Genomic DNA, 13,668 nt, shown 5'->3' with positions numbered 1-13,668 from the left:
GATACTGTGGACTCGAGAGCCGTGTATAGCCTAATCTACGTGTTGGTTTCGTGTGATATCGCAATAACTCTCATGCAAAACTGCGTTCCGTAGACTATGAGGTACCAACCAAAACAAAAATAATCAGTTGAAGTCGGGACGCGGCTTTAATTTTGGCCAACGACTAGAGATAAATGGAATATAACTACTGTACAATAAGTTTAATTTCTTAGGATTTAGTGAAACAAGCCCCGACTCCAATCGTTTCGTGTGAAACTTACATACCAGTTTGTAATCCGGGAGCGCTCTCGCTGGTTCGCTAAAGCGCTCGATTCGCACGTGCTCAGCATTTGGTTGTAACGCCACCCCAACGCTGGACGCTCGGCTCAGTGTTATCTTACATTCCTCGAAGACCAGACACTTGCGAGATGGCCAAAGATCTCGTAATCCTCGCATATTCCGGCGGCCTGGATACTAGCTGTATCTTGAAATGGTATGATATTTTTACGCCCTGCACCAGACGCAGGGTATTTTTTAACCGATCCAGTTAATATAATTTTTATGAAGAAGTATAGTGACTTAGTATATAGTAATTTATCTCGTGGATTTCACTTTTAGGTTGATCCAAAAAAACTATGATGTTGTGTGTTATATGGCTGACATCGGCCAAGACGAGGATTTCGGAAAAGCAAAAAAAAAGGCGAAAGACATTGGAGCTAAGGATGTAAGTATACTTTCACTGTATTTTAATTCATTCTCTGTCTTCATAAGAACATGAAGAATATGTTCAATAACAAGTAAGTTTTATTATATGTATAGGTCATATAGATACTATGTCTGTATTCATATCTATGCCTAATTGCTGTTGCATAATGGAACTTTGTAAGCTGGTGTAATTGTATTAACTGCTATAACTAAATTATCCAGCCGTAATTGTCCCTACCCTACACTCTAATTGCTGTACCCTGAAAATATTATAATTTAAACTAGGTGATCGTGGAAGACCTTCGCAACGAATTCGTGACTAACTACATGCTCCCGGCCATCCAAATGGGACTAGTGTACGAAAGCCGATACTATCTGGGCACCTCTCTGGCCCGCCCCTGCATTTCTGTGGGCATTGTCAACGCCGCGAAGAAGTTGGGCGCCAAGTACATCTCTCATGGTGCCACGGGCAAGGGGAACGATCAAGTTCGTTTCGAGTTGAGTGTGTATTCTCTCTGGCCGGAGGGCAAGGTAAGACTTTCTTCGAATTTATTTTCCATTGTCCTACAACATTCTAACCCGTCATAACGATGGTACGGACACTCGATGATTTTCTTTTTATTTACACTTTGGTTTGGGTAGATTATCGCTCCGTGGCGTTTACCAGAATTCTACGAGAGGTTCCAAGGGCGTAGTGACCTTATAGAATTCGCTAAAAAGGAAAACATCCCAGTCTCTGCTACGCCTAAAGAGCCTTGGTCTACCGACGAAAACATCATGCACATAAGGTAATGGGCAATATTATTTTTACATTTATAGGCAGGTATCTAGGAATACAAGGTAGAAGGCTCCGTATGTAACTGACTAACTTGGTTGGATAATTGGTATTATGTATATCTCTCGCCGAATGATGGTCCCTACCCTATACTCCCTATGACCTTGACAGTCCATTTTTAGGGTTCCGTAGTCCCTTATTATATGGAGAAACTGCCACATAAAATGTCATCAAAATACAGTTTGATAATTATAAAATCTACTAATAAATTACATAAATCTTAACCTAAATTAAAAACACAAAATTCGCCCCGCGCCCCTCCAGATGCTAAGGAGCCCATCACGCTAGCCGCGTTGCCCACGTCCGCGATGGACAAGCTTTGCTTAAGGAACGACCCGGAGCCAGGGTCATGACCACTGTCTCAAACGTCTGCCGACTTCCCCAATAAAAGTCTTGGCCTCAGCACACCAACAGCCAGTGGTATTTTAAATTAATCCCTACCAAAAGAGACTTGAAGGAACTGTCAGGCTAAGCGTAATGGTGAGACGCAGACGACGCAGTTCCGCGCAACACAGGGCAGTGCAGATTTTGTAAAGTATGGAACGTCCTTTAGCTATGCACGGTGCGGCGCAAGGACGTTCTATACTTTACAAAATGTGGAACTGGAGGAGGAGGAAATGGAGGAACTAGAAATATTGAAAAAATTTAAATGTGTTTTTCTACTTTCAGATTCTAAATTACAAAATATATACATCAACTTCTCCACATTCTACTATTAGGACAGTTTTGCACCTAAGTGTAGACATTGTTATTTTATACTTCCGTAATCAATGAGACGCTCTTATATTTCGCCATGTCAGACGAACATCAGCTTTCCAAGCCCTAAGTGTATGACTCAGGACCAAAGTAATATCTACCTTCCATATCTTATACAGCTATGAATCTGGCGTTCTAGAAGACCCGTCAGCGATCCCTCCAAACGGCATATACAAGATGACTAGAGATCTCCAGCAGACGGAAGACTATCCATGCAACATCGACATCAGTTTTGATAAAGGTAAAGCAATTCATCAAGAGAAATCTTGTTTTTGTTTTTTTTTTAGTGGTCACATACCTTTCAATAATAATAAGAAAGAGACTTAATATAATATGCAGTACATTAACCTATTCTTTTATATGCGGTTTTTAAATGTTATTTTGATCATAGAGAAATAAGTAAGCTTGGGTACTTTTATTTCTCTATGCATTCATAATTTTTTTTCATTACAATTTTTTCTTGTATGTCTGAGCCTTATGAGGATATACATATTTATCACTTCCCTGTGTATTTGTCAGGTGTGCCGATCTCCGCCACTATACCTAGCGGTCACGAGAAGCCACTGGTAGTGACTGATCCCTTGGCTTTCGTCGAAACCCTGAACAAGCTGGGTGGACAACATGGCATTGGCCGGATCGACATCGTCGAAAATAGGTTCCTTGGCTTAAAGGTAATAATTATATCATTTATACCCATTTAATCATAGAAGGAAACAACGAAGACTGAATAATTTATAACAATGACTTTGTGTAAATACTGTTCGTCTTCATTATTTCCTTAGCATTGCTATTGTCAATTTGGCGAAACACGACAAAAGGCTCTTTTGTATATAAAGTATTATCTATCATTTATACATTCATTGGACGCAAAACAAATTGATCTTTGTATGAAGAATTGGCCGACACGGACGACATATTCTTACGCATAAATAAAATTGTCTTCTACTTTTTCCTGATGAGAACACGATACCGAATAAGCCCGTAAACGGATCCCAACTATTTTTGTTACATTCTGTACACACTTACCTCCATCATACCAATACGTCGGAAAGGGACAAACGATTATTTGCGGCATCGTAACTTTATAGTACACGTTTATGAATGTATTTCTTTTATTTACAGTTTTTTTTTTCGTTGTCGCTTGTTGACCTTTCATATGTCAAAAATCGTGGGTGGTTCTGGGCGGCTACCGGGAAAATCGTAATTCGTCAATTGCGGGCATTTTTCTCTGTCACTCTAATTACGTCTTAGTGAGATTAAAAGAGAAAGATCCCCGCAATTTGCGAATTTCGGTTTTCGCGGTAGGCCCCCTGATGTAGAGCAGACAAAAATGAAACAAGATGAAACAAAGTTCTCAGGATACGTATCGTGCACAGACAAGAGAGTCCGCAGCAAGGTCAGCCGAATTTTACCTTCCCATACAAATGGAGTTTCGTTCCCATTTTAAAACTACGTGTTGGATTTTAATGAAACTCTGCACATACAATGATCTACGCCTGTAATTAGTTTATATAGCCCCAGCTTATAAAACAAACGAAATAGCAAATGCAAGTTTTGCATGAAAAACTTAAATTCGCTATACATATTTTTCTTAACTTTGGTATCTGAAGCTACATAATTACAGGACTAGATATACCTTATCCTAGTATGGTAAGGACAAAGTTTCAGAGAGTTTCAGAGCAATCCAGCTAGTCTTTTTAAAATGAGAGCATAACTACGTTTGTATGAAGAATCTAGCTTGTTGCAGACTTTTAATTCGGTTTTGGAGCAAGTACCTATCTGAACTATTCTGTACCAAAAATAAAATATTGTTGGCAGTCTCGAGGGTTGTACGAAACACCGGCTGGCACAATCTTACACGCCGCTCATCTAGATCTCGAAGCTTACTCTCTTGACAGAGAGGTACTAAGGTAAGTAAAAATATCTAGTACTAGTAATATCGCCTTTGAATCCATCCTTTCAAATAAATTCCGTCGAACTTACTGTTGTGGCGCGACCCGGCGTGGATCTTGGCCTCCGACACCAAAGACCGCCGCCTCTTTGTCCAAAACCATTGCATTGCATTGATATATAAAATAATATACGTGATCGTGGGTCCGTCACAAACTGCTGAAGGAGTTACCAGGCCCCTCTTTCCCACTGGGCACTCTGGGCACGTGCCCGGGGCCCCCAACATCACGGCCCCCGTTTTTTTTTAAAGGCCTGTTTTTGAGTGCTCTAGGGCCCCCTATTCCTGAGTGACTCCCTATTCGGAACAGAGCCGACAAAATGACACCTCACTACACACGAATCTAAAAATGAGCTAATATATTTTGAGTTACTTGCAATGTTTAATCGGTGGTAATGTTGCTCAGCGTCGTGCAGTCATGTTGCTATTATAACTGTGTATTTATGTAACATGTGTGCTTCTCTCGTTTATCAGGTTAAAGAAATACCTCCAAGACAAGATGGCTGACTTCGTTTATAACGGCTTTTGGTTTTCACCTGAAGCGGCTTATACTTCGCGGTGTCTGCAGATGTCACAAGAGACCGTGACCGGCACCGTCACCGTCAGGCTTTTCAAAGGAAATGGTAAGATTCAGGATAAGTACACAATGAGTCAACGGCGAGAGAAGAAAATATATTAAAATTTTCAACCTCCATTCAATGATCATTATTGTTGTAGATATTAATATCGTCGTTATTAAATACGTTTACATGTTATTCATAACTTCGAAACATACAACTAGACTTACCTGACAGAGTGACCGCCGTCACATGCATAAATTACATTTTTTCTACTCGTCGACTGTAATGGTTGAATTAAGATTTCGTATATCAAACTATAATTGCGTACTTTTCATGTATGTAGTTATTCGTAAGTCGTCGTAACTATACAAAAATCGACCAATAACGTGCCGCCGCACTCCCGTAGAAAAGACTAAACGGGCGACAACAGGCGCGCGTTTATGTCTTTTGTACTACATTTTTGTCTACTGAGATAATTATCAATTTTCATTAATTAAAAAAGGTATTATTTTAGATGACTCGTTGAAAACGTATTGTATACAATAGTGATAAAATCTAGCTTTTCAATCTCGTACTCTACTTAAAAACGGTACTCGACTGAACAGTTCTCTATTATATCACGAATTCACGAATGTACAAAATTGGTTGATGAACAAAATGTTCAATATGTGATATGGTCAAGGTTAACAAAGGTTTACTTGTTTCTTGTTCTAGTGACAATCCTAGCCCGAAAGAGTGCAACCAGCCTGTACAATAAAGAATTGGTTTCAATGGACGTCGCCGGCGGATTCTCTCCGGACGACAGCACCGGTTTTATCAACATTAACGCCTTGAGATTAAAGGAATACTCCCGGTTTACCGCCCAAACTAAACTTTAATCGCACAACTGCCGCACTTCGCAACGTAAAATATGTATGTACATTAAAAAACTGAAATTGTTCATACCATTTAATTAATAAATAACATCCATAACATCGATTGGCTTTTAAATTGAATAAGAATTATGGCAAGTGCCTGGCAACATTCACTTATCCTAAAACATCAATAAGGAATATCAAATTAGCAATAGTTTAGTTTCAGGTACAGGTACAAGTAAAACAATAAATATAGGTATAGACATAGACTGCCCTGGCAAGAGAGGTGTCTCCATCAGAGCATATAACCGGTTGTTTTACTTAGGTATCTTAATAAAAAACCAGCACTCTCTTGGGACAACTCATATATGTCTGGATAGAGTAAGATATCATTATGTATTTTTAAAGTAAATAAGGGTAGAATTCATTTGTTTTTTACATATAAGCACAACCACTTTTTCTTAAATTCGATGCACTATATTGGAAGGAAGGTATTTACTTTAATCTTTTCACTATTGACGTGATATAAAGTGAGTACATTTCGTGCCCCACACGCCACGACTTGATATTACGGGTTGTTTACGTGCACTTTGATACTTAGCGTTGTTGGCACTTTTTTGCTTTATTGACGTGGCGGGGAAAAGGTTAATTTATACACAACCGCACATTGAGACACCACACAATTCTGAATTCAGATATCGTAAGTAACCAGTTCAAAACCAGGGCCTACCGCGGAAACCAAAATTCGCAAATTGCGGGGATATTTCTCTTTTACTCTCACTAAGACGTAATTAGATTTTCGCGGTTAGAGCCCTGAGCGGTCTGTAAAGATAAAACTACTTTTTACTACCTTTCAACTATTTAGATTTTTTTTATTGACACAAATGAAGACAGTAAATTTTGTCCTCGGATCGGAAACTTATTATCAGTCACAAGTAATTTTAAAACTAATACGGGACTTAATCGCGTAAACTTTATTATATGGCCTGACGTTTCGAACGTGACGTTACGTTCGTGGTCACAGGCAGACTGGCGAGGAATTGTATCAACATCTTGCTGCGCGGATTTTGCGATTAACTCCCGTATTAGTTTTAAAATTATGCATGAAAATCGTGTTGGTTTAATCACAAGTAGTTAGGTACACAAAGCACTTAAAGTAGATGTCCCAGTGTTTGAAACACATACATAAGTGCATATGGTTTTCTGTTGTGTTGTTCGCCGTGGCTCGCTGACAATCTTAACGCAACTAAAAAGAACAGATACGAAGTAAGGTATAGGTATTAATGACTATTCTAATATTAAACAGCAATATTAATATTAGGCCGCAAAGATCTTGTTGAAGTCATGCTCCATGATGAAATGTCCCTAAACAACTATCCAACAATTATCTACTGTATCATCTAACCACCTGGCACCTAGTCGATGGTATTCACTCTTTATCCGTCTGTAGCTAAGACGATATACATCTCTCACTGTTCCTTTTCGCCAAATGCCCTGCCCACCTGCACTTTGCACTTGCACTACGAGTTGCTGAGGTACGAGTATGTAGGTACAGGGACATTTTGTTCTTGAGTTTTTATTTGGTACCTACAAGCAACTAGCTACACAGTACACACTACCTACTTGCTGAACTCTGCACATACCTAACCTCTTATTTAATATTATTAATAATGTTTGGTTTGTCTTCAATATACGAAGTTATCGTAAGAAAATAAAATAAATATCAGTTCTGTTTTATCATTATTCCATATTAGAAATAATTGTAGCGTTAAACTTTTGATCTGCCTTAGTAAATTACTTCTTAATCATTGGTCCTTGCTCGTATAGTCAATATTTTCAACATATCCCTGCATCCTAAAATCAGTAAGTAATTATTACTAATTACCGATCTAAATTCTGAACAGAAAGTTCTGTTTTCTTTTTTGTTAATACATTGCTTTCATACCGACAATAAATTGTTTTTAGTCATATTTTAACTGTCTATCCTTCAACAATTTCCTACGTCAGCCTTCAAATTTAGTCTTAGGTATACTCGTATTCAAAATCCTAATTCCATCAAATCTACCAAAGAGTAGGTAGACATTGAAACTTTATAATTATTTCCTACTTTTACTTTACTTTCATTATTTTTGTATGGACACTCAAGACTTAAGATTAGTAATATTACTCATGGTTGCATTGGCCGCGTAACTCTAAATGGGGACACAAGTATTTACAGAAGAACTGGTAACACTGATAACCACTTCTCCCAGTATTAGTAATATTACTTATGGTTACATTGGCCGCGTAACTCTAAATGAGGACACAAGTATTTACGGGAGAACTGGTAACACTGATAACCACTTCTCCCAGTATTAGTAATATTACTTATGGTTGCATTGGCCGCGTAACTCTAAATGGGGACACAAGTATTTACAGAAGAACTGGTAACACTGATAACCACTTCTCCCAGTATTAGTAATATTACTTATGGTTGCATTGGCCGCGTAACTCTAAATGAGGACACAAGTATTTACGGAAGAACTGGTAACACTGATAACCACTTCTCCCAGTATTAGTAATATTACTTATGGTTGCATTGGCTGCGTAACTCTAAATGGGGACACAAGTATTTACAGAAGAACTGGTAACACTGATAACCACTTCTCCCAGTATTAGTAATATTACTTATGGTTGCATTGGCTGCGTAACTTTAAATGGGAACACAAGTATTTACAGAAGAACTGGTAACACTGATAACCGCTTCTCCTAGTATTAGTAATATTACTTATGGTTGCATTGGCCGCGTAACTCTAAATGGGGACACAAGTATTTACGGAAGAACTGGTAACACTGATAACCACTTCTCCCAGTATTAAGTTCCTCTGCAATGTCGTCCCAGTTTCGGAAGTTGTGACGTTGGGCTATAATTTCCATCGCTCTGGCTTCAATTAGAGTCCATTCGCCGTTATTGATGCTCGGGTGAAGGAAACATTTCCAATGCGTTCGGCACTCTTCCGGTGATCGCTTAGCATTCAACACACTCGCCACCTTAACCCAATCATACTCTTGAATCTGGTTCAGTGGAAGTGCTACTTGCCTCAAGGTTTTCTTATGCACATCCATGATTTCTTGGTCAATTTTACAAATTTTGTTTTCAATGGCTTGTGCAATAACTCTGCCCTTTTTAAGCAAATTAGATTTCTTATGTTGCAACTCCTTTGTCTTCATTGATCTAGAAAAGTCTCTTATTACAATACCAAGTCTTCGTTTCTCTGGCCTTGTCCACTCTGTTCTTGACGACTTATCTTCCTCGGGATATTCCGACTGAGCTACGTTTTCACATGAAGCATCCACTCCTCTGTTAAGGTTTATATCGTTTTCAAAATATAGATTAGAAATATTTGGGTTGTGATTTCTTAGGCATGGCCGTAAGTGGCATGGGTCGCAAGTATTATCTACATCAACAGCCTCCAATGGAATTCCCTTCCTGTTAATTCCTGATGTTCCCTCTTGTGGGTTTACCTCTTCCTTATTAACGTTGTTGACGTCAATATTAACATCTTTATAATTGTTACCTCCTTCCACTGTTTCAACACCAGTCTCATCCATTATATTCTGTAACAGTGTCAATTTAGTGTTTAGTTCCTCTTTTAATGATTTCAATTCTAATTTATACTTTAGCATGCTTGAGACTATTACCTTTAAATTCTTAGTAACCATTTCTTCAAGTTTAGTAGTCAGCAATATGTGCTGATTTAATGATGATATTTCATCATTAGAATTATTTATCGACGGTTTCAATACCGGCGAAAAACTGCGACTTGGACCTTGAGAATCAGGGCTTGATGAGCTAGACAAATCTGAGCCTTGAATAAATCTTAAATGTTCAAGAAAATACTGAAACAGTTGGCCATTGTTACGCGGCCAGTATTGGCTCATATCACCGTTGCTCGTCGGCTGTAGTACCACTGGACTATTAGACGTAGGGCGTTCCAATTCATTTTGAGCTATAGCCGCAAGTATTCGATTTGTGACAGGTACTATATTCGGCCTAAACACTGGTAAGCGGTACGGGCAATTGTTTTTTTGGGGTTCAATTGGAAAAGCAGCTTCTCTTTCCGGAAAATAAGCATCTGGAGAATTGGACACTAATGGTGGTGACACTTCAAAACTCGCACTTTGAAGTGGCTGCTGTGAGCCGTTTGGTCCAGCATCTGAGGCAATGCGGGTGGATCTTGAAGGCGCCTGATTAACCGCAGGCATCTCATCCCCATTTGCAACCTCAGAAGTTAGATGCGCCGTAGCTTCATTAATTTTCTTAGTCGTATTACTTGGGGTAACAGATATCAATTCCGGGGCTGCCTGAATTGCTCGTGTGCTTAAAGATGTGAACGGTCTTTCAGTAATAGTGGCAAAGCGTAAGATCTCCTCGGCTACGATTAGCTCACGGGCCTCGCGGGAAGGTGGGTTGGTCCATGACAAAGGCTCAGTGTGCTCTTTGTTCATATCTTCTCCCGGTAAAACGCTTTCGTCAGCACTTGATTCAAATTTAGATAGTTGTAGTCGCGCCAAATCTCTTAAGATATCATTTTCTGTTTCTGAATCTATTTCCATGTTCTTAAATTTCTTTAACAAAATAATGAACACCGGCACTAACTGAGCGTGGTCCGCCCATTTCAGAAATCAATACTTTCAATCCTAGGATACCTACCGGCAAGTACCTAGGTATCCCAACATAATATCTAAAAAAATCAATACTCTTTCGGGCACGTTCGGCTATTGTGGAATCCTTTTGACGCATATTTAATAATTGTAAGAATAAGGGAGCTGCATGTAGTTATCCCCTAAACTGCCAATGATAGTATATATAGTGAAGATATGCTCTTTGCTTATACAATACTCGTACATACATAAAGGGTGAGCAACGCGCATGTGACGTTTCCGATGTTGCAAGCACCATACATAATCATTTTAGACAGAGAACTAGCTCCGGTAAATGGGCTACGATTCCAAACGTCTGGCAGCTGTTCATCGGTGGAGGGTAAAGCTGGAGCATTAAGGGCTATGTATTAAATTGAAATGTAACATTGCCAGTTTGTTTCAGCAATATGCATGTTGTTGTAGTGATTATATGCTCTTTGGTTGTTGTTTATTCTATTGATATAAATAAATTAGAAAGGAATACTATCGGGAAGGACCTATATATTATATGGGTGCGTATCGATCGCTATATTTTTTAATATAATATAATATTAGTTGCAACAACGCTCATTTGATATAATTATTGTTTGGCATAACAACAGATGACACTCTCTGTCGCACTTGTAAATTCGTACGTAAGTGTGACAAGGAGGCAATATGTCGAATGTGGATCGCGGTAGGCCCTCAGACCTCTATCTTGATAACTTTTTTTTTAACATAAAACCTTTCCGAATTCAGTTTGCAATTGAACCTCCTAGTGAGTATTATATTCTTTGAATCAAAGAATATAATACTCAGCTTTGAATTGAACCAACTTTACATGTGTTTGTTACACCTAAAATTTTCTATGAGATTACATTAAATACACCTTTTTTCAAATAAAAGATCAATTTTTGAAATCCGTTCACATGATAGAGAATTATCACAGAATTATCCTCGAAAAACCACCAAACGTGCATCACATCGCGCAAATTAGACAATTTGCCGACAGATGGCGCTTTACACAATTATACTTAGTATAGGTACTTCTGTTCAAAAGTCTTCCGCGCCTTTATAGTTATACGAGACAATTCAAAGTTTGTACGGAACCCTCGGTACGCGAGTAAAACGAACTCGCACTTGACCGGTTTTTTTATTACTTGTTTTTGAATGCTACCTTAACCATAGACAATAAAATTATGACTGTCAATGCTGTCATCCATGTCGTTCAATTGTTGATGCTTTGCTTTATCGTAATCAGCGCATTAAAAAATATTACAGTAATTACATTTCGAAATTCGTAATACTAACGTGTAACTTGCGTTACCCTGTAACATGCATAGAAATTTGCCTCAAAACAAAGAAGCGTTGTTGAAATCCTACACTACTCGACTGAAAGAAGATGTAAAGAGTATGCTCGACAATTTTGAAGGTACTACTGGTTATAATTTACAGTTGAAACAGTATTTCTGTTACTTTTTAGTACGAAAAGTAATTCAAACATTTCTTCAATATCATGGGCATAATGCAATAGTCTATAATTATTTTTTCAGAGATCATAAAATTGGCTAAAGGAGAAAATGAGTCTCAATTGAACAGGATGACCCAAATAGAACAAGATACTTTTGAAATGCAAGTCAGAGCTGCAAATATTGGTAATTTCCATCCTATATTTTAAGAGAGGAATGGGCACTGTGAGTTTCATCTCGCTTTGTGTGGTAGGGCACAGCACAGCGGATGTCATTCCAGATATAGAGCAGAACCCAACTGGGGAAGTATCTCCACCTTAACACACTACACCTTACTCATAGTGTTTAAGGTTGCTGGAACTCAACCAGGATGCAGGGTGATAGAGTTGGCAATGCACATGTAACAGCTCTGCAGTTCTAAGTGTCCATAGACTGCGGTGACCACTTACCATCAGGCGGGCTATATACTTGGTTGCCATCAACAGTAAAAAAAAAATATTATTTCGAATGAATTATTTTTTTCATGATTAATGAAATAGCTTAAAGCCAGAATGATAAGAGACCAATCCAGGTAGGTTTGTTTTTGGTTGGTACTAATGAATGTTTTAAGTACCCGAGATGAGAAAACACATTGTTTACATTTATTTAACTACCTAAAGAAATAGACTGACTTGGTATATGGTTATATGTATTCTGTTACTGGCCCTATCCAAGTGACTTAAATGCACCACACACTAGCGTCTTTTAAGTGCTGGCATACAGTCAGCGTTATGGAAAATGGTGTTGCTGGTTGAGCAGCCACACAGTTGTCAAGACGCTGACTCTTGGGAGACACTAGTATGGAGTGGCCCTTAACTACTTACTGCCTCTACCTAAGCAAATATGCCTAATAAGACCTAATTTGTATTCAAATGTTTCAGTGCGAGCTGGAGAGTCACTTATGAAGTTAGTGTCTGATATAAAACAATATTTGATTTTAAACGACTTTCCATCAGTTAATGAAGCTATTACTCAGAACTCTAAACTCTTCAGGACGAAGCAGCAAGAGTGTGACCAGAAACTGATGTCCTTACGAGATGATATTGCCGCTGATCTGTATGACCTAGAAGATGAATACTTTACTAGTATATATAAATAATTAATTTTAATTATAATTGATAAGATACTATACATAAATTCATTATTAAAAGAAAGTTCTATTATTTCACCTTCTAGTTTTTGAGACTGCAATTTTTTCTGTTTCTCCTGTGGTTTCATGTTCCACACTATTTCAAAGCAGATCTCTCTTTGTACTTAACACATGTGTATGATGTACATTAGTTACATTACATAGGTCAAAATACTAAGATGTTTGTCATCAATTAAACCTAACATGGAATTAATTTCGGGCTAGTAATTTGAGGTTTACTATTTATTAGATACAATGGCTTTGTTTATTGTCTAACAATTATTGTTCAAAACAATCATAGCAGTTCTCTGTCCCGTATTTACATACGGCACATGGCTATAGCTTTTGAAATTATAGGTAAGTTTACATGTTCCCTAGCCGTGCTGCTAATATGGGTTCATGGGGCTTTTTTTTCAGGCCATGCTTCCACTATGGGTGCCGCCAGGAATACTTTCAGGGAGAGTGCATAATAAATGGAATAGAAGAATCTATGCAGTCATTTATTTTTCTTGTGTTATATAGTTCAGAGTTATGCTATCAAAATCATTGCAGACTTATATTGGTCCAACTTTAATGCTGGTGCAGACGCGTAAAAAACATGTAATTTATTTTCTTCCCTGTCAGGGCATCCCGCTGCCAGCTCCCATGACTAAGGGTTCACAACTTCAAAGTGGAAGCACACTTAGGCTTATGACTTTGACATATCATTTTGTACACACTTAAGCCCGTCAC

General features: G+C 38.3%; 3 protein-coding genes across 3 annotated transcripts; 2 read left to right on the top strand and 1 right to left on the bottom strand.

The window, feature by feature from the left end:
* Positions 1-85: 85 nt before the first annotated feature.
* Positions 86-5,759, top strand: LOC133523791 (argininosuccinate synthase). The gene is made up of 9 exons (XM_061859525.1): positions 86-472; positions 598-703; positions 970-1,215; positions 1,327-1,472; positions 2,395-2,516; positions 2,795-2,946; positions 4,094-4,185; positions 4,698-4,846; positions 5,498-5,759. The coding sequence occupies exons 1-9, from the start codon at positions 408-410 to the stop codon at positions 5,659-5,661; spliced, it is 1,242 nt and encodes a 413-aa protein (XP_061715509.1). The 5' UTR covers positions 86-407; the 3' UTR covers positions 5,662-5,759.
* Positions 5,760-7,303: 1,544 nt separating this feature from the next.
* Positions 7,304-11,018, bottom strand: LOC133523782 (uncharacterized). Its single transcript, XM_061859515.1, has 2 exons — positions 9,319-11,018; positions 7,304-9,234 (listed from the first exon to the last, which is right to left on the bottom strand). The coding sequence occupies exons 1-2, from the start codon at positions 10,231-10,233 to the stop codon at positions 8,401-8,403; spliced, it is 1,749 nt and encodes a 582-aa protein (XP_061715499.1). The 5' UTR covers positions 10,234-11,018; the 3' UTR covers positions 7,304-8,400.
* Positions 11,019-11,453: 435 nt separating this feature from the next.
* On the top strand, positions 11,454-12,961 carry LOC133523807 (mediator of RNA polymerase II transcription subunit 22). Its single transcript, XM_061859549.1, has 3 exons — positions 11,454-11,731; positions 11,853-11,954; positions 12,689-12,961. The coding sequence occupies exons 1-3, from the start codon at positions 11,635-11,637 to the stop codon at positions 12,904-12,906; spliced, it is 417 nt and encodes a 138-aa protein (XP_061715533.1). The 5' UTR covers positions 11,454-11,634; the 3' UTR covers positions 12,907-12,961.
* Positions 12,962-13,668: the final 707 nt, after the last annotated feature.

Source organism: Cydia pomonella, chromosome 1 (assembly GCF_033807575.1).
Source record: "Cydia pomonella isolate Wapato2018A chromosome 1, ilCydPomo1, whole genome shotgun sequence".
NCBI lineage: Eukaryota > Metazoa > Arthropoda > Insecta > Lepidoptera > Tortricidae > Cydia > Cydia pomonella.
The sequence above is the reverse complement of the archived record's forward strand: the minus strand, read 5'-3'. Positions and strand labels throughout refer to the sequence as shown.